Genomic DNA, 26,583 nt, shown 5'->3' on the forward strand with positions numbered 1-26,583 from the left:
CGCCAGGCAGGCGGAGCGTCCTCGCGGGAAGGGGTCTGGGGGGGCGGGTGTCTCCCCTTCCCCTCGCGGCTCTGGCCGCCTTTCCTCGGAGCAGGCGGGCTGGCGAGTAGCTCGCCCCGGCGGCGGCCGCGCTTTCCTTCCCCTCGCCCGCTGACAGGCGGTAGTAGCAACCGCCTCGGCCCGCCCTGGGCAGCCGCCCTCCGGGGAGCCCTCGGCTCGCCCTGTCGCCGTTTATTTCCTTCGCATCGGCTTCTCCCTGGGCTCTGAGCCTGCCTGCCCCGGCCCAGCCCCTGTAGTCCCCCGGGGGCGGGCGGCAGGGCGCGGGGAGGCGCAGGAAGGCAGCCTGCAGTTACTGGGTCAGGTGTTGGCCTCGGCTTGGCGCCCAAAGCTGTTTGAATCGGCGCTGCTGGAGCTGGAACGGGAGCGGGAAATCTCTGCCGTAGCTAGCTGCCGCTTGGGTTCCCTTTGGCTGTTTTTTTCTTACAGGTCTTAACCAAGACCTTCACACAATGATTTTGGGCGAGTTGGTAAGTGTGCTGTAGCGCTTGGTATGGTATAGTCACTTGGCTTTAGTGTGAAGCTGACGGGCTGTAATCGAAGCTTTGGTCCTGCCCGGGCTGTGCCCCGTTGGGCTGGTGCCTCAGGACAGCTCCTGTCCGTGTGCTGCTCCTGTAGGGAGCATGTTGTTAAAAAGGCATTAGCTCTGCCTGTGGTTTTATTACAGAATATCATCATGTAGCTCAGTATTGGGTTCGCTTTGGGATTATAGAGGTGTGTTTGGAATGTGATAACCAGGTTTGGTTACCCCCTGTAACGATGGGGGGCTGGTGGAACGTGGAACTGTTCAGATGCAGTGCCTGTTTTGTGGTGGTCTCACAGAGTTTTATGTTGGTTGAAAAGAAAAAGTGTTTGGTTTGCCCTACTTTGTTTCCTCTTAATTTATTAAAAACAAACCTTCAAGTCTATCATCTGTTACAGAAAAGGAAAAATCTTAGATAGCAAACTCCAGGATCAGTGTTTCTGCAGTGCCTACAATCCCTGTATCTCACTTTCGGTTTTTCTGATTATCATTTCACAAAAAGGAACTGAAATCTCATTTTTGCTTATTTTTTAAAGTTTGCCAATCTTAGTGCTTTGGAGTTGGCTGTTAGACGTTCATGCTTCTGTTGAATTTACAAGCCAATGACTAATTTCATCACTCACCTGTAGGGCTGTATTCATATTTGTTGATTTTAATAATAGGAAAGTGAGCTGTGGGGCTCGTATGTTGTAAGTGATCACTTTATTGTCAAGTTTTGTCATCAAGGCTTCTTTCTACTGTGATACGTCACGTAACATGTTTATGTTGTTCTGCTGACTTGTGGTTTGGTGAGTGGAAGTTGAGGATTTTTTGGGGTATATAGGTAAAGAGTTGAGAGCCACATACCGAGTGGGCTACTGGGTTGTATTTTTGTTGTTAGACAGTTGATATTGAAGTTATTTTATTAGGTAAGCAGAGAGTGCGAGATGCTGAGCACAGCGCGCCTTTCGCTGTCTGTCAGCGAGCTTCCCCTCAGCGGACGAGCACGCCGCGCAAATCCGCGCTTCGAAAGAGTGAATCCCTCCCACCCTCCTGCTCGCAGAAGCTCAGGGGTTAAGAAGCTCAGGTTAAGAACGGCGAGGGCTGGCCCGAGTGGCCTCGTCCAGTGGCTTCTAAGCGCGGTTCTGAGTGGCACGGGAGGCTCGGAGCGGCCGCCCCCGACCGCCGCGGCCTGCGGGCTTTGTGGGCCCGGGCGGCCATTTTGCGACGGCGCCCGCTGCCCTCAGCGCTCGGCAGCCGCGGCGGGGCCGGCCCGCGGGACGCCCGGCGCCTCTCCGGGCCGGTACCGGGCTCTTCTCGGTTCTCTGCACCGCCGCCATTTGCGGGGGGCCGCGGCCGGGCGAGCTGCGTGAGTGAGTGAGCTCGGGCTTCTGGAGCGGCTCTCGGAACCCCGTGGAGGCAGGTCCGCGGCGGGGCGCCGAGCCGCTTCGCTAGCGGCGTCCGGCCTCGCCTTTCGGCTCTTTGTACCTGTCTGGGGAATAATGTGGAGGTCTCTGCTTTATAAAATCACCCGGTGCCTGTCTGTGAGACAGTGTGGAGGTTCCCTCCTTTATAAAGTGACTCAGTGCCTTGCCATGCAGCGCTCCGGGTGCTGTGTGTGTGTAAACAATGAGCAGCCGTGTTTATTGCTTCGCTGTAGCTGCGTGTATGGCTGGCTTCTATCAGCCTTCTCTTCAAAAGCCATTTAAAGGGGGGCTTACTGTGAATACGCGCTATTACCGCTTTGTGGAAAACCTCTTCTTCATTACTAGCGTTACAGCTTGACAGCTGTGTTTGGGGATCTTTCTTATAACACTCAACGGTAACGTGTAGTTTAAAACGTGAATTCTATTACTGTCTTGTTTGTTTGCTTCTGTTTTAAAAGAATGCTGATCTTTTAAGAATGTGTATTTTAATAAAATGTTGATTTAGCATGGAGCTCTTTGCTCTTCAGCCTGTTTAAACTTGTAGTTATTTGGATATATTGAAACATACTTCATGGAGTATAATTACTTTGCCTTTTATACAAAGAAAAAATTTCTTTGGTTATTGGGAATATTAGGATAAAATTTGAAATTACAAGTAAAAATAGGTTGCTCTCAGGAACTGCTAAGGTTACATGCTCGATTTCTATTGCTGTTAATAATTTTGCCCAAAAGTTGGAGTAGTTGTTGTGGTCATAGTATATTAAATCAAAATCGCTTAAATGAGTTTATTCCCTTTAAAAGATAGGGGTAGAATAAGTTCTACTTGTAGTACTGCTGACATCTTTCTAAAGCCTTTTTAAATACATCATTTGTTACCAACATTGTAATCTGTAATATAAGCTATACTTTGTTGCAAACTTTCTCATTCCTGATTTGTGACATAACTGTCAGTTTGCTATAGACAGCTGATTTATTTTATTGATAAGTACTTGTGATCCCCCCCCCCCCCCCCCCCCCCCCCCAAAAAAGCTAAAGTATTGCAAAAGTCCTGGCTTGCTTCCTTTGTTTCCTCTGTCACAGGGTGGTCCAGCAATTACAAAAGTTTTCTGGGCCTTGGGAAATTTGGTTTCAGTTTTCTGCTCTGTAGCAGACTTCCTGGTGAGTGTTTCTACTATGCCAGGGTCCCACTTGTGAAATGGCCATCTACCGCTTCCTTTGTCGCAAGGGGTGTTCGTTAAAAAGTGCCTAGAAAGTATGTTTGTCTATGTACCCCAAAAAAAGAGTATGTGGAGGTTATCCTTGTCTGTGGTACATATTTGTAGTGTATATACAATGTGTATTTGGTGCTGCCTTCCCTCTCGTGACACTTCTGTGCTCCAAGGCCCCTGTCAAAGCATCCTATCAACAGCAATAAAACCAAGGAAGCTTCCAGCAGTGCTGGTAGGGTTTTATTGAGGCGGTTTGATTCTGAAAGTGATGATCAAGTGTGTAGTTCTGTTCACAAAAACAGGCTTATGAGCTGGTGTCACTCAGACACTTCATAGTCAACATCCTCTGGAGACAGCCAGGGAGCTTTGTTCAAAGCTCAGTTCTGCGCTGATTAGAGGAGTCCCTGGGCTTCCTTGTGTTCTGCCCAGCTCAGAACTTGTTTTCTCCTGCACTTCTACTCTGCTGATTTACTGGAACACTGATTCAGTTGAATAGCAAGAGAGAGATGATGCTTGAGATGACTGTTTCTGTCTGCTTCCACTAAAAGCAGATAATCCAGCTGTCTCCTCTGTAGGAACATGGAAGCTGGCTTGTAAGTGGAGGTAGTGATGTGACAGGGCTATCTAGTCGCTGCTTCTGTTTCAGATTAAACGTTTACTTCTCTTCAGTTCCCTTTAAGTTGTCTTAAAAACATATCTAACTGCTTAAAAAATAGTAATAAAAATGTTTTATGGGCTTTCTAAAGAAAAAAAAAGTGTAGTTAAAATCTGGGCCTAGTAATGCTTGCAACAAAGCAGGTACTCAAAGCCTGCATGAATCCTAGTCCAGACAGATCTATGGTAGCCAAGTCAGAAGGCTGGTGAGCCGCTGAAAATGATGAAACTGGAAATAAGTACTGTGACTACCTCTCAGGTCCCCTGCCAGGTTTTGGGGTTTTGAAATTCCAAACTATTCTGTTAGCATGCCTTTTTTCTGCTCCAGTTGTATATGGAAGTTTCATAAACAGGAGGAATTAATGGGATGGGTGAATGCTGGAGTGCTGTCAAACAAGAGTGAACAAATTAGAGGGAGTTATTGTCTTCCACCCACCACACCTGGTCTGCTCTGTAGTTTAAAGTTCTGCTGTAATAAGCTTGTAGAATGTTTCAGAATAAAGTGGGCTGATCATTTGTTTTGGGGGGATTGTTTTAAAGAAATGGTTACCTAAAATTAGACTATGGAACTAGTAGCAAGGTTCTTAAAAAAAAAAAATAAAAAATGCAGCTTTGTAGTAGATTTTAGGTGCCTATTTTTGAAAGTTATAGTTATATCAAAATTATTTTCAAGTTCTGTTTAAGTCAGTTAAGGCAGTTTTGTTACTTAGAAAAATTGAGTAAATGTTTTTCCCTTTGATTCTGAATTGATTTTAGAGGATCAGACCAACAGTGAGTCAAACCAAGTCCCTAAATTTTCTAAGAGCGATTTCTAGCTGTGGGATGTTCAGATGGTGAACTCCTTGTCCCTACTGGAGATCTTGGTGCTATGAAAGCCAACTATTAACAGACCTAGGCATTAATGTATGCAAGGCTTTTTAGTTAGCAACGCCATTGTCAAGTACGCGTTTTATGTAGCTTAATGGTATGTTTCAAACTTTATCAAATAAAATACTGGGAATTCTAGCATTTGATCTCTTCAGAAATCAACTAAAGAGAGAACTGGTGGGGAAGGAGAAAAGAACAGGGGGAAAAAAAAAAAACTGAGCCAGCATGTTATTTTTTGGTCTGCCTTTGCCTTGCCCACGTGAGTAGCAGACCTGGGGAGGGCTGGTAGCTATGGAAAGCTAGGCTACGCGAGCAAGTTCCCTATGTGGGAAAATATTGCTGGATGTCAGGAGCATGACATCAGTTCTTGAATTGCCAGTTAAGACTACTTATGGATGAATCAATATCAACATCCCTCAACTCAAAATTTACTGTAGTTCCACTTCCGTTATCGGGGGGCTCATTGCTCTCTGGTCTCAGTTTCCTGAGCTCTGTTTGTTGAAGTATGGCAGTGGCTGCTGTTTGTTCCAGCAGTATGTGCTGCTTATTCTAGCAAAGAATTAGACTGCTTTGCTAATGCTTCTGCACTACTGAGTCAAACTTCCTCTAAGCAAGAACAAATGTGATGCACAAGCCAGTGAAAGCATTATGGCTCTGGGACAAGTGAAGCAAATTTAGAGAAAGATGACTTAATGGAAATGCCTTTTTTCTAATCTTCAGAAACTAGTGTGTAAAGAGCAGAAGCCAGAGATCATATTTCTCATTAACACCACAAATTCATGGGAGGTGCTAGCATTCAGAAAGCTACAGTGTTTAGGTCTGTAACTTTTGATTTAAAAACGAGAGGGAAACGCTTGCAGTAGCAGTGGAAATACCCTCCTACCCTATTGACATAGAATTGTAGGATGGGTTGGGTTGGAAGCGACCTTAAAGATCACCTACTTCCAACGCACTGCCATGGGCAGGGACACCTCCGACCAGACCAGGCTGCTCAAAGCCCCATCCAACCTGATACGAGGATTTGGGGGCTGCAGGTGGAGTGGCAAAGAGCAGTGTTTTAGTAGTGTGTGCGGAGAGTTCCTTTTGAACTGGCATTAGCTGTACCTGTGACTCTGCTTTTTGTCCTTATTTCTTATGTGTAGGCCACTATACAACTGAAAACTCAGTTCAGCATAGTAAACAACCCCAAAATGAGAGACTTGTTGATGTTTTGATTACAGTGTAGCTAAGGATATTTTCATTTTAGTTTAGGCATGTCAATACAGTTGTGTGGAATATCTCTTACTGCTGCTGAAACAAGAGCTGTAGATAATCTGAAAATAGCCAGGATTCCACTTTGCTAACCATGCAATTCCAGAATAGCCTCATCCCTACTTGTTAACCATGAGTAACCTACTATCGAAGACTATTTTCTAGAAAAGCAAAACATCTTTCTTGTAACTAATTGAGTAGAGACACTATTAAGCTTTTTTGTAGATATTGTAAAAGTCAAAGTTTATATAGCACTACAAATAGTCACACAGGTTTCTTGATATATCCTTTTTTTTTTCCTTCCTAAAACTGTAATATCTTTTTGAAGACCCTGTGAAGAGTTTTTACAAGTTTTTGGGTTTGTTTTTGTTCGGTGTGTGTGTTTTCTTTAAGTGGTTGACACTGGAAAATTCTAGCCACGTGAGTCATTTTGCAGTTGGCTCTTCAGTTAGGGCGTGTTAGTATTCCTATGACAGGAGTAAGTTAACTGAAAATAAATACAGTAATAAATACAATTTAATATGAAACACAGGGAACCTTGCTGCTTACTGGATGGTGTTCAAAGGTTATAGAATAAAATGATTTGAATATATGTAAAAACTTTCTCAGGTTTCACGTATTACACTTCGTTGGTGCACAAAACAGCCTGTGCTTTGCTCAATGGGCTTTTGAAGCAAAACTTATGAAGAGACCTCTGAAAGCAAGGCAAGATGTTAAAATCTATATTGTTTAGCTTTTGGGGCTGGCAGCATCACTTAGTTCATGTGGAAGCGGTGTAGGTCAGTGGTGATAAAGGCTTGGCTCATGCTACAGTAATGTTCCAGAGAACTCGGAAATTGCTGAAAATAGAGTATCGTAAAAAAAAAAAAAAACAACACCCAACTGCAGTCAGAAGTACACTGAGCTTCATGCAGTAATGATAAGGGCTATCTAGCACTAGCAGCAATACTGCTGAAATACTGAGAGCTCCATATTTTTGGTAACAGCTTTTATTATTTCAATACTTCATAACACAGGCTGAACAATGCAAGGGCTCTTACGTTGGCTTTACATAGTTCTAAGTCATTGCATTGCTTTATTTTCACCTTTTACAGTATGATTTGAAACAGTCAACATGGATTTTTCACGACTTCACATGTATACTCCTCCCCAATGTGTGCCAGAGAACACTGGCTATACATATGCACTCAGGTGAGAACTCTTTTCTTCTTGTAGAGAAACTGTCTGTTCTCTGACTGTTGTTAATTCTGGAGAGTATAGCTTTCACGGTAAGTAGACAGCCTCTTTAAAGAAGCGTGCTTTAACTTGTCTGTTTTGAAAATAACTGGTGTCCCAAGTGGAGGAAAGGATACATGCTGAACTGATGGGACAAGGGCTATGATATGACTCAGTGTTTATTAGTTGCTATGAATAAACTAGTTTCCACCTAGTTACGATTTCTGTTCTCTCTCTAAATGTTTCCAAATTCTTAGATGTTTCTGTTTTTATTGCAAGTTGTGTGTTTGCTTTTGTGACTTAGCATTATTTTCCACTCTAAAATACTGACTAATATGTCCTGATTGCTGCTAGTGTGGAATTTGGCTGCAAGTTCCGTATTGATCACTCTTTATAATCAAAATTGCTTGTTGTGCAAATACAAAAATCTGTATTCTAATGAACTTTTTTCCCTGTGTTTTTATTAAACTGACCATTAGACACTTCAGTTTTCAGAAAACAACTCTGTAGCGTTTACTATTTTCAGTATTATGCTATTCAAAATAGATGCAATACCCATTTGAGTTTTTTGAATACTAATAGAGGAGATTGTCTGCTGATTAAATCCATCTAGTTTTTCCTGTTGAATTAATAGAGGCATTTTGAAGCAACTATGCATGAATGGTCTGAGTTACTGGTTTGGCTATTTTAGGATTTTTTTAAAAAATCATTAAGATTCTTTTTCTATTCTGTGCTTGTAAATCATTATTATGTATTTAATGTGTGTTAATCTAGTATTTAGCTTACAGAAAACTTGGCTACTTGCCAATAAACCAGGAATTGGCAAAATTGTCAAATCTAATACTATTGCTTTTGTATATTCTAAAACTGTGTAGCTTTTTCGTCTGGGGGAGCGTCATTTTCTTAACTATAGACTGTCAGAAGCTCTTGCAAAATGGCATGTGTTTATGTTGTACCAATTAAAATGAATTGCAGCTCTTCCTGAAGCTCTAGAAAATGATTGGTTAAATGTTGATTAAATACAACTGTGCTTGCTAATTTCAGGAAAGGGCGTGCTGGACAATAGAAGATGACTTTGATTCCTTAGGTTATTTAGATGGTGATCTGATGTCTGTGTGAGCATATCTTTCTTAAACTGAGCTGTGCAACTGTCATTTAATTGGATTTCTTTTCCTGTGTTGTTACGTTTGTCTGAAACAATACTACTGTGTTCGACACTACAGTCTTCTCCACAGCAACTAATCTTTCTTGCAGAGGAGAGAATAAGAAGATCTTAGTACTAACTTCAGTTATCAAGATTTTTTTAATTATTTACATTTTAATACTCTTCTGAAAAGTATTAGAAATGTAAACTTCAATGGCATGCTTGTTCTAACCCCATGTTAATTACATTCTGAGCTAGGTTTGTCTCCTTGCTTAGTATTTTGTCAGCTATGAGTTTGTTTCCCACTGAAGCAGACGAATACCATATGAGCAAGATTAGCCTGCCAGGAAGGGAGGATGCAAAATAAGTCCAATTGGGAATTTGGAGTATAGTTCATTTTAACTTTAGTAGCTTTTGTGTAGAAAGTGTTTGACTTCTTATGTAAACAAAGATTGTTACATTGCAAAGCTGATAAATTGTGAAGAATTCTTCATAGAAGGGGAGGGTTACGCTTCTCAAAGCTTTTTGGCATCCTATTTTGCTGTGTTAAAACAGAGCTTGCTAAGCTGAAATTTAAAAATGGCCTTAATGAAGACAGGTATAGGTAAACTAGGTCAAAATTTTCTTATTATTCCTCTTCCTTGTATAGGAAGAAATGATTAGACAGCACTCTAAAATTTCCTCTTGGAAAAAGTATACGAAGCCCAAAATCTTAAAATAATGGGGGAAAACTGCTTGGTGCAATGCCTGCTTTCAGGGTGTTAAGAGTAAACTGCAGTCTGCGTGCTGAATCTGCAGAAAGCCACGTATTACTGGTGTAATTTTTTCAGTGTTGTGCCAGTTAATACTGGAATAACCTGAAGAAAGGGTGAGTTAGCAGAGCTGCTAATCAGAAGTGTTTTCATGCTGAAATTTATTCCTTCCATCCTCACCTGTGTTTGCTTTGCTTATATCTTGTTAAGGCTTGTTCTGCCTTTGACAATTCCATCTTTACAAAAATCTGTTTGTGAGCTTCTTTAAAGAAATTTGTTTGTGTGTGTAGCATTGGAAAAAAAAAATTAATGAATCCAGATGCCATAAAGCTATTAATAGAGTTGGTTATAAACTATTAATAGAATTTCTATTAATACTCACAGGGATTACTGTGTATCCATAGCTGTTTGTAGTGCTTCTGCTTTGTGCTTGTACTCTTTCAGCCCAGATCAGAAAAACATTAAACTGATACAGCTAAATAACCTTTTATCCTCCTCAAAATGCGAGTCAAACTTGCGAATCGCACTCACTTGTCAACATGTAATTTACGCCCCCTCTTCAGGCTGATCTCTCCCTTTGCGATCTTTGGAAACAACATCTTCTGAGATGTTTTTGTCGGTTCAGGTACCTCTAACTCTTTTTCTTCCGAGCCTGAATTAAAAGGATAAAATTTCAGTTTAATTTTTGTCCCAAAGTATTAAATCAGGAGTCATCTTTCAGTAAAGTAGTTAGGTAAATGACTATTTTTATGTGTTCTGGGACTAATCAAAGGGACAGCTGAAACTCAAGAGTAGCGGGGTAGTGCCCTTGGTCAGTTACTGTAAGTGATGCCTTGGAGGTGTTTAGGGCCAGGTTGGATGGCTCCCTGACCTAGTGGGTGGCATCCTTGCCATGGCACGGAGTGGAGCTGAGTGGTCATTAAGGCTGCTTCCAGCCCAAGCCATTCTGTGAGTCTGTGATGCCCAGGTCAGAAGGCATATAAACAGTCGTATGCTGTTTGTATGCCTGTGTCTGTGTTTTGTGATGTCTGTTTACATCTGAGAGAACTATATCTATAGCACTTTTCTACTGTGATCTTAACTAATCCAGAGCAGTAATGCCCACTTTGTTCCAAGAAATACTCAAAAAATATGTGACACGGTCCTCTAGACAAAGGTGTATGTGTGCTAAAATTGGCAGATGTCATTCTCATTCCGCTTGTAAAGGTACAACTTGAGAATAACCCCGCTGAATTCTAGGGCATTCTTACTCTGCAGATCTCGTGTGAAGGAGGTATCAAGGTAATAGCTAAGAAGCTGGAAATAGATGCAAGACTGGATAAGTCAGCAGGTCTGCCCGCAGCTGAGAGAGCTGCTTGTCAGGGGAAGGAACCCATCTGCACTGTTTCCTAGGTAACCTAGCAGAGTAGGCTAACTGCATCCTGCCTTTAATGTTTTTTTGGCTAGCCATACATACTAGGTAGAAATACCGTTCATGTACAGGTTCACTTCTGTCTCCTGAAAGGAAGGACTGGTTTTTGTTTGCTGTAATGCCTCTTTTGTGGAAGGAAAAAAATCTGTTTCCCAAAATGTGGGGAGTGACATGGCAAGTTAGATCTGTAGATACCGTCCTGCCTTTGGAGACTTTATTTCAGTATGAAAAGAATTATTTTCCTGCATAAGCAAGAGAAGCTCTTTTTAGTTTAGAGGAAAAGGTACAGTGACTTTTTTTTAGGTAGTAGAGCCCGCCTCCAGGCTGTGTATTGAACCCAAATTGATATAAATGCTCATTGACATACCTAATAGCAGCAAGTGTTTGCAAACAGAAACAAATTGAGGCTGCTTACAGCTGTCAGCTTGTCCTGTGTACTTTGTGTTCTTGTGAATTGAGTGTCTGTAAGAAACGTTGGGCAAAGATGAGGCAAAGCAAATGATAGTGGCAAGTGTAAATAGCAAAACTGAGTTCTGAAACAACTGTTTAGGGAGGGATTCAACAGTAGACTACTGAGGCTGGTCACTTCAGAATGAACAACAGGAAGGGCCGTATTTAACCTGTATTCTCACTTCACATCTGTCACAATGCAAGCTGCCTAAATGTACCGTTTTTGAAAACACTATAAATTACATCCTTCTGTGCCTATCCAGATGAAAACTAAGTCTGCTGTCACATGAGGACACTCCTATTTCCTTTTCCCCTCACCCCAAACGTTGTGAAGGATTAATCAGCATAATGTATATAGTTAAAGTACGCCAGATTGATCTTAAGCCGTGCTTAAGACTCCTGCCTTGCCCAAGGTTGCACTGTGTATGGCAGCATTAGCAGGCAGATCAGTACGATCAGGCAGGTGGTGCCAAACACCTGCTGTCATATCTGCCTACCTCTGGGTGATAGAAGCCATTCCAGACAAACTCTGGTCTGCTTCTGTGGGCTGAATGCCTGTCTGCTGCTGGAGCACCGAACTCAGCGCACTGCAGGAAAGCAGCTAGTTTTTGTAGGCAAAAGAAATTCAGTTCATGTGCTCTAACTCAGTTGCATGTGATGTGCTTTACTTCACATTGTGGAGCAATCAAGAAACTTGCTTCAAAAGCACCACCTCATCAGAATTAAGTCACTGCTGTAAGTGTAGCTAGGAGGACTTGCGATGTTAATTTATTTGTATGCCAGAGTAACGCACTACTTACCATATGATTACTTTGTAATGTTCTGTGATTTTTACTGACTCTAAGAAAATTGTTTGCATCAGAAAGGTTGCTTTTGCAAAAATATGTTTTACAGCAGCTGTTTTTATGCCTTCTTAACGGGAAAGCATCCATTTCAAATTCTCATTGCACAGGAGAATATTTGCTCAGCTCTAACTTGTTTGTTCGTTCTAGAGATTTTGGTGAGAAAGCTGCTTCAATACTTCATATGTTTTTCAGCTTTTTTTTTTTCCCTCAAAAAAGAAAACCCAACCCCAAGAGTATTAAAGCAACTTCTGTTACAGCTCCACATATTCCTGTGGCCCAACAGGGGACAAACTCCATTGGTACATTGACCTAGAGCGTTTCAAGTTTAGACCCTTTGGTTCACAGTGCTGAGTGGTTCTAGGAGCTGGCCTGCTGCACGATGCCCTGTGATGACAAGCTCTGCTCAATTACATAACTGAATGTTTCCGTTAATTGTGAGTGCAAGTTTAGCTCAAGGCTAAGCTTCTCTTTTAGGAAATGCGTTGTCTTACTGATTCTTCTGCTTAATCTGTTTGTATTTGCATTGTGTTGCTGCTTTGTCTTCATTGTGAGTTTTCAGGAGGATTCTGAGAGAATTAAGTGTGAAGGCGTGCATAGTGTTCCTGGGATATTGGTGTGAAGCTTGTCTATGTGTAAATTTGCCTTTTGTGTGATGAAATATGAAACAAAACTTAAACAAAAAAAATGAAAATGAAACTTTACCTCGTGACTTAGAGTGTATCATGATTTTGAATTTGCTGCTAGGTATGACAAAAACTGTCATAAATGGCTTCGTCTCTTCGATTGGTCTCAAAAGTTCTGTGTGTCTGGGGCTGCACTGTGAATGTTTCCTCTGGGTCAGCTGCGGACGTGCTTTCTGTGGTAGTTGTTTCTTTCTAACTGTGATTTGCTTTCCATTGTTAAACATGTAATAGGAATTGCTTGGGAGAACCTTGAATACCTACATACTCCTAAACTGTTTGACTAATACAGCATGTCTTGTGGGGTTTGCTCCACAACCCTGGATAAACTGCTTTTAATGGAAACTTAGTCTAGCTTGAATGGCATGTTTGTTTCTAGGGGAATTTTCTCTTCAACTCTGGTAACTTTGCTGTTCTTATTTTGCTTTAGTTCAAGTTATTCTTCAGATGCTTTGGATTTTGAAATTGAACACAAAATAGATCCAGTATTTGATTCACCAAGAATGTCACGGCGTAGTTTACGGTTAGCTGCTGCAGGATTTAATAAAACAGATGATGCCCGAAGTGATACCCTTCGTGACAGCTCTTACTCTGGAAATGTGACTTTCAGAGAACAGTCTAAGTAAGCATTTTTATAATCACAATTTATTGGAATCTTGAGACTCGCTGTTTGAATGTGATAGCAAAAAAATAGTTTAGCTACTGTTTTATTCCTTGTTCTCAATGTTTACTATCATAATTTTGAACAGGATATTCATTATGTGGTTTATAATGAAGTCTTTGCAGAACTATAGATACTTTAAAGTGAGAATTTTCTCCGAAACCTGATTTGAGTTGTCTAGTCACATCTGTATTGAAAAAGCTTGACTTTATTAAGTTTAAAAAAACAAAACTTGTATCTTTAGTGCTATGTCTCTTTTGTTTTTGCTTTGTTCTCTAGGGTGGTAAGGCAGCGCAAAAGTACAAATAAACAATCCGGCAGTGTGAGAGAGACACCAAGGAAAACCCTATTCAGCTCTCCCATTTATAGCCAAAGCAGTTTCAATAGCCATACCACTGATGCATCCATGGTGTCCATGGTATTGGATGAATCTTCGATTCGAGAGCAGACAGAAGTTGATCATTTCTGGGGTAGGTAATGATTGCTATTGGTCATATCAAACTGTGAAAACCACTTATGGTTTGGTGTATATAAACATACGTCCATGTTGTCCCCACCTGTTTTTCCACCCTGCCCCCAAACACCTGTGCATACTTCTACTTGTGCTGTAGGTGTCTGTTTGTTAAGATGCCTGCAGGAAATTCGCACTCCAGTAAACTTGATTGTGCTGGCATGGTCAACATCGGGACATACTGCACAGTGTAGCTGATACATAATTGTATACTTTTGGTTTGTGTTGCAACACCATAGATAGTATAGATTTATAGATACAAATTCTAAATTCTATCTTTTGTCTCTATCGCTTCAAAATGTGCATAGAGTAAACACGTAACTTGATGAAGTTTCTCTTGAAAGAACAAAGGACAAGGATTTTCTTGTTTATTATAGGTAGTAGTGTGTTTGAACTTAAAATACCTTAGTCTGAAAGCTTTAACTTAGCAGTACTTCAGGATTTCCCAAGAGTTTTCTTGTGTGTGTCATTGGTTGGTTTGTTTTGGCAAGTATGTACAGGTATGCTTTTCTGGAGTCTTTTTTCACTGAAGAGGAAAATATGGGAGTTAACCGTATAAAGTATTGTGCAGGAGATCAGTGTCTTATTATATCTCCCAGTTCAGATTACTTTGTTTTTAGTCAGTATGCTTGTGACCTCTCGAGAGTACTAATGTGAAGAATCGTTTCAAACTTAGTAGAACGCATGCTAAAACTTAGATTACTTGTCTCTTGAAACAGAATCTTAAAACATGGTAGTACCAAAGCGTAATTACTAAACAACAAAAACAGCGTAAGCTTGTAACTAACTGATTTCAAGTCAAATAGGAGTTAAGGAAAAGTGTAGTTGTCATTCATATTTTGCTGCTTTTGTGATAGAATGCTTTTTATTAACTGTTGCCCTACTACATTAATACCTGAATATATGGCTTTGCTCGTGTGATGGACTGAAAAAAAAAAGATAAACACCAATCATTTAAGGCTGCAAAGAAAAGTCATTTTAAGAATCCTAATTTGAGTTTGTCAGACATCATAGTTGATCATGGGGCTTCTTTATATTTGGGAATGAACTCTTTTTCCTTTTTTTTTCTCTTTGAAGGTCTTGATGACGATGGTGAACCTAAAGGTAACTAAGCTTTCCTTTTGCTTTTCCATGCATTCTATTTAATGGTAACTAGTGAAGTCAGTAATTTTTGCACTGAATTTTCTACTCTTGGTTTGCTAGGTAGTGATACTATGCTAACACAGGGAAATGGAGATATAGCAACAGCAGAAACACAGACCACAATGATAAATGGCTACACTTGCAGTGATTGCAGCATGCTTTCTGAACGGAAGGAGGCTCTTACAGCAAAATCAGCTTCTTATGTGCCATCTTCCAGAATTTACTCTAGGGACAGAAGCCAGAGACATGCATCTAGTAAGTAACTTTCTCATGTGTTTTGTTTACATAGCAGAATGTTATATGGTTTAATTGATGCATTTTCCATGTAGTGCTGTTTAAGTACTCTTCCTTCCCTGTTATATTAACCAATAATTAAATTCTAGAGATTGGATTGTATGAAATACTATTGTTTCTATATCAGTTGAAACTCATGGTATCTTAATAGATTATATGTCCAAACTGATATGAAACACAATGTGCCGCTGCAACCAGCTTTGATATTTAAGTGTCTCTTGATCTGTTATCAGACCGCATGTGTCTGTCAATGGATTTTCAAATGGAAACTTTTCTGATATGGTCCAATTATTTTTTTAAGTGATTTGAACTTTCAAGACTGAGCAAAATTGTTACTTAGCAGTGTTTCTATTACCCCAGAAAACTTGGAGATACCTGTCTACCTCTGTGTAGGTTTTTTATTTAACCTTCAAGCCTACTAGAGCGGTTTTTAAGAGCTGAACCGCAACCACTCGAAAAATTGAACTCCAAAAGGGAAAAAACTCTTTTCAAATAGACTTTATAGCGACTATATTCTTGAAACTTGAGAACATGTGAATCTGCTGGGGGGGGGGGAGAAAAAAAAAAAGACTTCTGCCTTTCCAAGGCAATCTCCATTCTCTGGATAGTGGATAGTTGGCATCAATGTCTTAGCTGTGTCTACGTATCTGCATAGCATCCTGAGTTTCTTGATTGTTGGAAGTCCTCATTGATCACTAATGTGATGTTTCTTCAACGGCCTTGAATTAGAAAGGAACCTCTTTTGGGATTCTGTAAATGTGTTATTCTTGAACGACGCGTGTTTTCAGTAGCAATAAACCTGTTTTGGAGTGTAAGGTATGACTTCAAACACTTAGAGACAAGTATTTCTTTTTGGAAGTTGTGTAGTCCAGGTAGGAATTCTGTTGTCTTGGCAAAATGAGATAGTTTTTTGTGTTCCAGAGTTTGTATTCACAGAGGATAATCTTAGAAGTGAATTCAATTTTATATACTCTTTTGAACTCTAATCCAGCGATTGAGGTTGAGTTGGGGGTGGGACAGCACAGAATAATGGCAGGTTTTTGGAATGTGGCTGATACTAGGAAAGCAGCACTATGGAGGACTGATTTTGTTCCTGCTGCTCTAAGGAGAAATCTCTTCAGCACTTGAGGCAGACCTCTACAGTAACTTTCTTCCCTTAGTGTAAATGCAAGAAAAAGGTAAAAAATCCTCTCCCTTGTAACTCCAAATTGTTTGGAGTTGTGACTCACAAAATCATGATCGACAGCTCAAATCTCTGAGAAATCATTAGTTCTGTAAGCAAGGAATTCATCACTATTCACTGGAGTTCTTAATTCTCACTAAGGAAAAGTACTTGTGCTGAAGCCATCGTCTTGAAGGCATAGTTCTTGCAAAAATATTCACCTGTAATACCAAATGCATCTAGACTTCTCAAACCATGCTTTCTTGAGTGTCATGCTCCTGGCTAAACAAAGGCTTTTGATGCTTCATCCTCACTTTTCTGCAAGTTAACGGTCATCAGAGAACAGAGGTACATCTTTGTGAGTGAATAATTTGTATTCACACTTTTTTTTTTTAATAGGGGGCACCTATTTCTTCATGAGTAAGATTCTGCGATTGGTCAAACATACTGCAACATCTTTTGCATCCCTATTAGTGCAACTATTTCAAATGGTTTTGCTGAAGCTGAGTTATGAATTTAAAGGTACCTTTTCAGTTGTCTTCCTTGGTCTCCACAGAAAACCAGTGTGTCTTTCTTTGTGTTTTTTCTTTCAGACTTCATGTATGGCACTATGGTGTTCTTTTTTATAGTCTTGGCTGGCTTCTGTCTTTCTATCTTGTTTTTTAATTCTCTCACTTGTGCTGCCCTTTTCATACTTTCCCTCTGTTCTGGAAGTATCAGGATCCAGGTATGTGAGAGACATCTGTGTTACAGTTAAGATTCCGTGGTTGATTTTCTACTAGAAGATGGTAGAAGATAGCTTAAGTTGTTTTTCAAAACTGTTCTGTGTGATAGTATGGAATCTTAACTTCTCAATGGCTGCCAAGGTTTGGGCGACTTTTTTTGAATCTTTCAGGCCATTTTGCACTTAAAGGTTGATTAGATCTGTCTTGTAAAACTAAAACTCCAGTTGTCGCTCTGTGTTACTATAATGCTCATCTTGTTTTCCTTGAAAAAGTTCAACTCCTCTTTGCTTTTTCTTGTGTAACATATGCTCTATGAGTGAAGTTAAATCACTCTAGATAGAAGGTAACTGACTTTTCTGTGTGTATAAAACTTTTCGTGTTTTCCTGTCCTCTCTGCCTCAGTGCTCTATAGCTTGTCTCAGTGCTCTCTTCTCAGTCGCTTAAGATGTCTGATAAAACCAACACAGACGTGGCTCACTTGACTGATGGGAATAGGGACTCAGGATTTGATGAGTTGTTACTTAGGATTTGGTTTTTAAATTAACTTTGCTATCTGAAAAGAAGCAGGAAGATATTCTTTTTTTTTTTTTTGAACCAAAAAGCCCCGTCTTACTTAAGGAAGACGAAGTAGGATTGCAAAGGGTATACTTCCATGATCATTTTTCAGGTTTCCTGTGGGTAACGTGGCTTTTAATAGTGAACCAAGCAAATTTAGTTAAAATCTAGATATATAAAAGGCTTTGAGCTTGAGAATTGCATTCCGTTTATCCTTTCTGGATATATTGCAGCTCACTCAGATTACTGTGGAAGCATGAATGTAAAGGAATTTTACAGGAAGGATAGCCATCTTGATGTGAATGAGGAATCAATATGTAAGTATAACAATTTGTTACCTTTAGCCTTGGGCTGTGTGCTAGGGTGTTGCTGTAATGACACTATGGAAGCTACACAGTAAATGCTTGTTTTTTAACTTAGGTGTAGAGGGGAGAAAAGTGATTACCTGGTATACTGTACCCCAGACAAGTTTTAGTATGTTGGAGTTTGCTTAATAGTTCTTGGCTTGGTAACTGATGTTATGAAGTAGACTTGTTCAAATTATCATGTAACAATCTTGATTTGATCCTGGTTTTGTCCCATTAATCATCTGTTACCACAACCAACAGGTGATGACTGTAAGGGGAAGAAACAGCTTGAAACATACAACACAGAGCACATGCAATCTTCAAAGGCTAAAAGGGTAGCAAGGACCATTTCGCACACCTTTTCTTATGCAGGTTGACTTGGACATTTTTTTTATTTTGCTTTTATTTTGCATCACAATGTCTCAATGTTAATCATTCATACTGTTCTGTGATTTTTTTTAATCTTCATCTATCAATGTAGACTAAAATGTAAAGTATCTAGGAAATTTGCTTAACATCTTTCAACATCTTTCTTTTCTGACTTCTTGTGCTGATATTGGCTTTTGTACAAGCTTGGTAGCTGGCTTACCTATTAAAAACAAGGTGTGGTGACAGCATACACCTTGCGTGTTAGAAAGAAAAGTCAGACTGTTAATTTATTGCGCTTTGGGGAAGTCTGTACTCTTAATAGGGTAGAAAGCTGCCATTAAATAAAAGCAAGATACGAGGTATCGGTATGCAGATAACTTTTAAAGGGTTTTTAATATTTTATTTTTGTTCTAGTGATAGTCAGTTTTTACAGGAATTTTTTATAGTGATAGACTCTTCCCTGTGAGATGAGCGTTCCCTAGCTTGAATGGCAGAGGCATCAAGAATCTGAGTGCTCTTTATTCAGCAAAGGAAAATGATTTGAGACCCTTCATTCACCTAAATGCTTCCCAAAATATTGGGTTGGTATATCTATAATCCCTCAGATTAACCCAGACATGTCTGCTAATCTAAAAATGTAGGATTACTTTCTAAATGTCTCTTATGTAGTTTGTTCTGTAGAATGAACAGTCCTAGTCGTAGATACAGTAGCTGTTGGCTTCAGTGTGGGATTGAAGTTACAACATTTTGTTGTAGCCTGCTGCTTTTGGCTTTTGTTTTAAGAGACTTGAAATTGACATTCTGAAGATCCCTGGGAGCATTCAATTAAATGAAAACTAATTGCTTGTAACTTTCCTTAGGGATTTTTTTTCTGTTTATCAGTATATCTGAGATGACATTAACTCTTTCACTAGGTTTTTAAATTTTGTTTCCTTTTTTTACATATGAACCTAGATAACAAAGCCGATGTGTAATTCAGAACAAATGCGACACCTTTAAAATGGTGTGCTTAAAACATATTTTACAGTATTACTTTTTTGGTATTATCCATTATATTTGGCATGTTTATCTGATAATGCCATGATACAAAATGTAAACTTTGTCCATTGTGAAGAAGTGGTATTCTAACTACATAGAGGTTGTTGATCATTGTCTATTGCTATGCCTGAGAATTCTGTTTCTAAACTGTCCTGATTTTCTTGGATTCATATTTATGAGTGATTTACTTGTCTTTTAAATACTGAAAAGATAAGTCTGTAGATTACTGGAAGGTATGGTTTAAAATTATGCAGAACAAGTAATGATCAGGGTAATTGAGTTTATTCTAGTGCATATGTACTGCAGGAGAACCTTAAGCTTATTACCATATAGTTAATTTGTTATGATCTAGGTTACTTTATACTTCACGTGTTGCGAACAGTGGGAGCAACTGGGTGGCTTGCGTCTCAGAAGGTGTTGTCTCTACTTTGGCTGGCCATTCTTTCTCCAGGTTACTATCCTAATTTGTGTGTGTATGTCTGTATGTTGCCTGTTTCTCCTTGGCAAAGTAAGAATCTGCAGTAGGTGGCTTACACTAATTCTGCTGTGCTTACGCTGTAGCTTTTATATCTTGAAATGCACATGCTACTGTGCTTTATTGACCAAAACATGCTTAATGAGAGAGTATGCTTCTGTTTGCAGGCATAATGGGAGACTAACCAGACTGTTTGAGGGACTGTGTGTGTGAATAACCCAGATAAGGGGTGTCAAGAAAAATGGGATGTGTTTTGGTTTGGTAGTCACTTCCTATCATGGTATTCCTCTTAGCAAAAACTCATTCTGCTTATCTGTGCGTTTCTTGAAACATACTGAGGTCCTCAGTGTGTGATAACTTGGACTCAAACTTTACTGTTTAATTTCCAGCAAGATAGCATTGTTACAACAAGAGCGCGTTTCTTCTTTTTGCATGGCTATTGTTTTTGAGTACCTGATGTCATAATGCTGTCATACTTGTGATGTAAACGTAGATGTTAATCTGTGTGCGTTGCCTGTGCTCGTGCCTTTCTCTGCTCTGCAAAGTACTCTTGGCCACAGTTGCACGTCCCTCTGCTTGGTTTCCTTGGACACGTGCTGCTATAACTATTTCATGTCACTGCTTTTGTCTTCTAGGGAGGGCAGCTTCTGGCATGTTCAGGTTGCTTAGAACTGGCTGGTATCAACTTGTTACTTTGCTGTCTTTGCTCAAGGTGTTTCTTCTTAGAAGGTATGTATTCTTTCCAAATAACTTATTGTGAGCAAATTTTTAACCAGATATTACATAATAAATGCATTGTTTCTTTCCTCTCCTTCTCTAGATGCCTTCCAAAGATTTTCAAACTATTACTGTTTGTCATACCACTGCTGTTTCTATTAGGTACGTGAATTGTTTAGTTATCATACCGATTACTTCCTACTGCTGTACCAAAATAGTACTTTTAGCTGAACTTTAGGCTTAAGGAGACGATGCAGAAGGAAAAAGACCAAGTTTCAGTTTGTGAAGTGTTTGTGAATGCTTTCAAAGTACCTGATGAGTCCTTGGGCACTTTTCCTATGAAAGGAATAACTTTGGTTTAATTTTATAGAGCTCTTCAGACAAAGTATGTATAAATGCACTGAAGACTTTCTTCCTTACTTCCCTTTATAGGGACAGCATTGAGCTCATAAAGAGTAGGCTATGTACTGATTGCTTTTGATTGCTGTAAATCTCCATAAAACTGTGTTTAAGTTCTTTGAACGGTGCACACTAAATCATTCTTTTTCTTTAGACCATACCTTAACTGCTTGAAATACTGCTACTATAGACAGGTTACCTGGTAATGTTCCAAGCCAGTTTTCTACTTTGAAATAGAAGGTGTTGAGATGTTTTTGAAAAGCAATTTCTCATCTTTGCATGCCCTAAAGAGCTTATATCCACTTTAGGGAGAAGATAAAATTTCTTAGAGACTTACAATGGGGAGTTTTAGGGAGAATAAGAAAGGAAGAAGATACCCTGTGTAGGAAATACTATTTCTTCTCACGAAGATACTGTAGAAATAAATGTAATCTTTGTCAAATGCTGTTTCCATGGAAGCATAAGTTTCTTCCAACTTCTGTTAGATATTATGCAATGCGGTATGAAGTAAACAGGGTGTAAGGGAAAATATCTTTGCCATAAGATAAAAAGCAATATTTATACCTGCCTTCAGTGAGTATGGCCTGTCCTACTCAGTAAATGGGATCTATGTCTTGGGGAAGTAGTAATACAAAATTAAGGATATATCAGGATATACAAGCAGAAGTCACCTGCCTCATAGCTGTGTAAGTGGTATTGATGGATGTTCCCTAATGCTCTTGAGTGCTTGACTTAATGTTTTTTAAAGTTGGCTCATGTAGCTAACTCCTATTCAGGCTGGAGTAGTGTCTAGTGTGTTAAAATGTAAGGTAGCTTCTGTCCTTAAATAAGAAGACAATCCGTAGATTGAACACCCTTTTTGCTTGTTTCTGCTCACTAAAGGTATATGGTTCTGGGGGTTTGATGGCTTCGTTTCATTATTGCCTGTGTTGAACTGGACAAGAATTGATAAAGTACAGAGAATAGATGACTCGATTTATGTTCCTGAGCCCCAGCCTGGTTCTTCCCATACTGTACAGCCTCCAAAGGTAAGGGAGAACAGTCTAGGCAAGTACTTTAGTCTCTTAAGACCTCTTACCTCCCCTGTCCTCAGTATTTTGCAATAACTGCTTGACACCCAAGATTAATGAAAATAACTTCTATATATTAAAAAAAAAAAATCTTTACACCTTAGGGTACCATAAATATCTTTGATTCCGGTCGTATAAGTGAGCTGGAAAAGCAAATGGCCCTCGTGTCTGATAGATGCCATCATCACGATGAAGAATACAGCAAAGTGATGCTTCTACTCCATAATCTTCAAGATCAGGTTGCCCAGATGGGTGACAGAAGTGAAATATTGACGCTAATAAAAAATGTGATGGATCAACATCTTAAAGAGATAAAACTGGAGGAAAAGGTAAAGATAAGTCAGTTACTGACACTCTCTGAGACTGATAAAAGTACTGTTTTATTAATGTGGTTTATTAGTGATCTGTCTTTACGATTCTCTTTTTGGTATGAATTAACTGTTAGGCAGTGAATGTCAGGAAGTGCTCAGTGGTGTTCTTCTGTTATTGCTGACAATGAATTAATTCTGGATAGATGGTCTAAAGTAGAATCTTACATCGTTGAGAAACAGCTGGATTTACCTCTTTTCATACAGAAAGAAGACACTAGGAAAGACTAGTGATGACGAAGGGATTTTATGGTAAACTTCCCTGTGTGTAACTCCTACTGCTGTGGAATCAGATCTTAAATTTTCTATTATAGACTTTTTAATTCATTATGCTACCTGCAGGATAAGTCACTTAAGCACTCTTGAAAAGCTTTGATCACAGAATGAAAGAAACTTTATGCTTTTTATAAAATGTCAGTTATGCTGTTTGTACTCAGAAAGTCCACGCCCTTTCCTTCCCTGTTTTTAAGACTGACTTCCTGGCTTTACATCAAGAACATGAGCTGCGCATCGTGATGCTGGAAGATCTTCTTAAAAAACTGTCTGCTGAATCTGAGGTATTGAAAGTTAGCTCTGATAAGTAGCTATAGTGGTAACTGGTAAAATAGGATAAAAGTTTTAAGTTGTGTGTTGGCTATCCCAAAATCCAGTTTGCTTCATTTTAGCTCTTAGCACTTGTTTAAATCTCAAAACTTGTGTTCTTTCTCTTCCTTCTCCATTCTTGAAGGTATTTTCAGTTCAAAGGTTAAAAATTACTCTGCCAGGGAGGTAGATGCTATTTGGAATAAAATCTTATGATACAGAGGCACAAATACAAATAATGTAGGAACATAATCCTGTATAGGTGGTGCTAGAAAGTGTCGCTTTTTCATTTGATGTGTTTATTCTTTCTGTATGTTAAACCTAATGCTTTTTGTGTTTTTTTTTAAGAAAATTCAGAAAGAGCTTGACATAGCCAAAGCAAAAACAGTAAGGTATGAGCAATTCTTAAATATTTTTTCCAGTCCTAAAGCTAACTGATGGTAATAGACATTCTCTGAAATACAGTTAATGTTTTCTTTGTGTCAGTTAACTGACTGTAAGAGTCTGTCAGCAAACACAAACTTGAGTTTGTAATGCTGAACACCGGCACATGGCCCACTTCTGACATGAGTTGTCTGCAGCTACGTGTTTTACTAGAGAAATCTGCTTATGTAGCAGAGTAGAATAACAGACTTCTTATGTATTTATGAGAGCATGAGAATTTTTCCTCAAATTGCTTAGTGAAGAATACAGTAGATGATTTTGATATATCTTATACTTAAATTTTTTGAATCTTATGAATTCTAACCTTCATTTGTGTTTTTGGTTTGTCATCTGTACTCACTACTGATGTACTGTGTGTAATACGAGGAAAAAAACCTGCAGAACATCATTAAGTAGTTTCCCCATTGGGAGGAGAAAAACAGTTGGTGAATTTTAATTTAAATTAGATGTAAATAGCTTCTAAATGCTGACTAATATTGTTTTTCCAACATTGTGTACTGAACGCTGATCTGTAGTGGCCATGTAACCTGGTACTTATGGACGCAACCAAAACCAGAATAACTTTGTAGGCAGGCAAGTGTTAACTAAGGTAACCTGAAATTCACTCTAACCAGTGGCAAACTCAGGCAAATAAAGCTCAACTGGTCTGTCCAGCCTTAAGCTACCAGAAATCTGTCTGGGTTACTAACTTGTCAACATGATGATGTTCTGAAAGTCATCACTTCTGGATTTGTTCACAACTTTGAAATGTTTTGCTTTGAATATATTCATTCTAAGTATGCCTTAGCACCTTCAAAGAGCTGTAAGCTCACAATGTCCATTTCTGAATAAATGAACTAGGAAAGCACTTTGTGATAGATGAGTACATTCTCATGCCTTTGGAATTTGATGGAATGATTGAAACTGCTCTTTCTTAATTATTGACTCCTCCTTTTTATCAGAGAGGATGAACATAATCAACTTTTATCCAGAGTTAAAAAGCTAGAACTAGAGTTGTCTCAGGTGAAATCGGAGCTGTTAACTGGGGAAAGTGTGAAGACGAGTTGTGAGAAAATAGATGTCATTCATGAAAAAGTAAGTTCTGTCACCATTCTAGTAAAACTTAGTAATACTAGATTTCGTTCATAAACTTATTTGAAAGGCACTGCAAAAGTAACATGGGGATAGTATTCATTTTAAAGAACAGTAGTGTTTTAGGTTGTGGTACTTGGAAATTTTTTTCCATTATTAGGTGGCATCTTACCAGATGAGTTTGTGGTTTATTTTCCACAATGGCAATTTTATTTGCATTTGAGATGATGCAATAGCAGTTGTGTGTATTGTACTTTGCTGTTACAGCTGGTGCTGCAGCTGGTGTATCTTGCTAACTCATGCAAATATGGAAAGGAGGTCGTGTAAAAGCGAGTTAGGTTTGTGATCTGAGACTTATTTAAAAAATAAAGTCATGCTTTAATTTTTTTGATGCCTTCTGTAAGGTTCAGTTTGAATGTAGACAATAAAATATAGGTCTAGATTCGGGATTATCCGCTTTGACTAAAATACCATATTTGGGTGTCATCACAAGATAGGCCTAGTTAAGCACATCACTAAGTCACTTGCTTATGGCATACTTTGATTTACATACATAGCTAGACTAACAGGTACACTGCTCCCCTTAGAGTTGCTATGGTCCCTTCTTTGAACGTTGCAGTCAATTTCTTTGTATTCTGAAACAGACCCCCTAATGTAAACTGCTAGATTGTAGGGCTTAGTTAGCTGTGCATTGGTCACCAAACCGCTTAAACATCCATTTTTTCTGTGTCTTCTGCATACCTACCTCATCTGTTATTCTACTGTAAGTCAGTTTAGTTAAAAGATGTGTGAAATCTAGACCTATCGGTACTACTGGAAATATATATTGATTTTTCACGTGCCTATTATATGCAGATGGTATTACTTAATGGTTTATAAAAACTAATCAGTTCTCTTAATAATGGCTTCTACTAGGTAGATGCCCAGGTTAAAGAATCTGTCAAGATGATGTTTTTTGGTGATCAACATGAGGACTTCTCTGAATCACTTCTCCAATGGCTTACATCCAATTTTGTGACCAAAAGTGATCTGCAGACTCTGCTGCAGGATCTAGAATTGCAGATCCTCAAGAATATTACTCAACATATGTCTGTTACAAATGAAAGAATAACATCTGAAGTAGTAACAAATGTTGTGAACAATGCAGGGATCTCTGGAATCACGGAAGCGGTGAGTGAAACTAAGTGATAAGTTCAGATAAATTGTCCTTTATAGGCATTTTGTGGGACATGACTGTCAGTATAAGTGGTAGTGATTTTAAGAGATGCCTGAAAGATAAACTGAAATGGGGAGAACTACAGAAAATGGTGTGAGTGAATTCTTACAGCACTTCTTGTTGCCATTGTGAATGTGCTTTTTTTCCCCCAAAGTATGCTATCTCAAAAACTGAAAAACTTCCAAAGTACAAAAAGAAAAAGCTTAATGATTTGGGAAGGTGGGGGAGGAATGCAAATTCTGAAGAAAATATCAGTCAAGATACAGTATAAACTTGTTTTAAGCCAGATAGCCAAGCATTTAAAAATAGCTCTTATGTTGACAGAGGCCTTTGAAAGACTTGTGATGAAGTACATCTCAAACTTAGGTTTGCAGCTTCACAGATGTGTGGGTATATATATCAATTTTTCTATCACTTGATATTAAAACATTTCTTTCCATTCTATTCTGTGTCCATCTGTAGCAAGCACAGATTATTGTAAACAATGCACTGAAACTCTACTCTCAAGACAAGACTGGTATGGTGGATTTTGCCTTAGAATCTGGAGGTAAATAGTAGAGGAAATAGTATAAATAACATGAGTAGTAAAAATAGTGTTTGCTAAAAATCTTAAAATGAGGGCTAAAGGTTAGAGCATCCTTGTGTATCACCAAATGGTCAGACTACTGCAGTCTGTGCATATTTTTTACAGGGTCATATACCAGCCACCTACTTTATCACAGTCGAAAACAGGTGACTCCCTGTGTACGCATGGACTGGGGTAGAATAACTTCTAAACGTGTGTAACTGGGTAGTTGAGAACCATGGATCCATACGTGTGGGACATACACATCATTGAACTCACTATGGAAAATACATGCTCTTTCAGCCCTCTAAAACTAAAAACCTTTCACATTTTCTTAAACTAACATTGCATTTGATAGAAGCACTGCATTGGAAAACTGGAAAATTATTAGACCAACAATACCTCTAA

The 26,583-nt window shown here is 39.1% G+C and overlaps 1 protein-coding gene across 21 annotated transcripts in view; it reads left to right on the forward strand.

Moving 5' to 3' along the window:
• Positions 1-26,583, forward strand: part of SUN1 (Sad1 and UNC84 domain containing 1) — a 34,547-nt gene that overhangs the window by 3,859 nt on the left and 4,105 nt on the right. For 3 of the 21 annotated variants that reach the window (XM_080556703.1, XM_080556706.1, XM_080556697.1), the window contains exons 2-19: positions 7,061-7,157; positions 12,894-13,085; positions 13,404-13,594; positions 14,713-14,739; positions 14,839-15,033; positions 16,634-16,756; positions 17,748-17,831; positions 18,123-18,233; positions 19,621-19,719; positions 20,379-20,472; positions 20,564-20,622; positions 21,742-21,887; positions 22,034-22,258; positions 22,768-22,854; positions 23,228-23,271; positions 24,265-24,397; positions 25,310-25,564; positions 26,073-26,157. In XM_080556703.1, coding sequence (XP_080412829.1) covers positions 7,081-7,157; positions 12,894-13,085; positions 13,404-13,594; positions 14,713-14,739; positions 14,839-15,033; positions 16,634-16,756; positions 17,748-17,831; positions 18,123-18,233; positions 19,621-19,719; positions 20,379-20,472; positions 20,564-20,622; positions 21,742-21,887; positions 22,034-22,258; positions 22,768-22,854; positions 23,228-23,271; positions 24,265-24,397; positions 25,310-25,564; positions 26,073-26,157 — 2,227 coding nt within the window. In that variant the 5' untranslated portion in view covers positions 7,061-7,080. Of the gene's footprint in view, positions 1-3; positions 528-618; positions 1,983-2,102; positions 2,382-7,060; positions 7,158-12,893; positions 13,086-13,403; positions 13,595-14,712; positions 14,740-14,838; positions 15,034-16,633; positions 16,757-17,747; positions 17,832-18,122; positions 18,234-19,620; positions 19,720-20,378; positions 20,473-20,563; positions 20,623-21,741; positions 21,888-22,033; positions 22,259-22,767; positions 22,855-23,227; positions 23,272-24,264; positions 24,398-25,309; positions 25,565-26,072; positions 26,158-26,583 lie in introns of those variants that run through there. The other 18 variants (XM_080556701.1, XM_080556700.1, XM_080556686.1 and 15 more) reach the window with 18 other exon arrangements.

This window comes from Anser brachyrhynchus (genome assembly GCF_964034855.1).
Source record: "Anser brachyrhynchus genome assembly, chromosome: 15".
Taxonomy (NCBI): Eukaryota; Metazoa; Chordata; class Aves; order Anseriformes; family Anatidae; genus Anser; species Anser brachyrhynchus.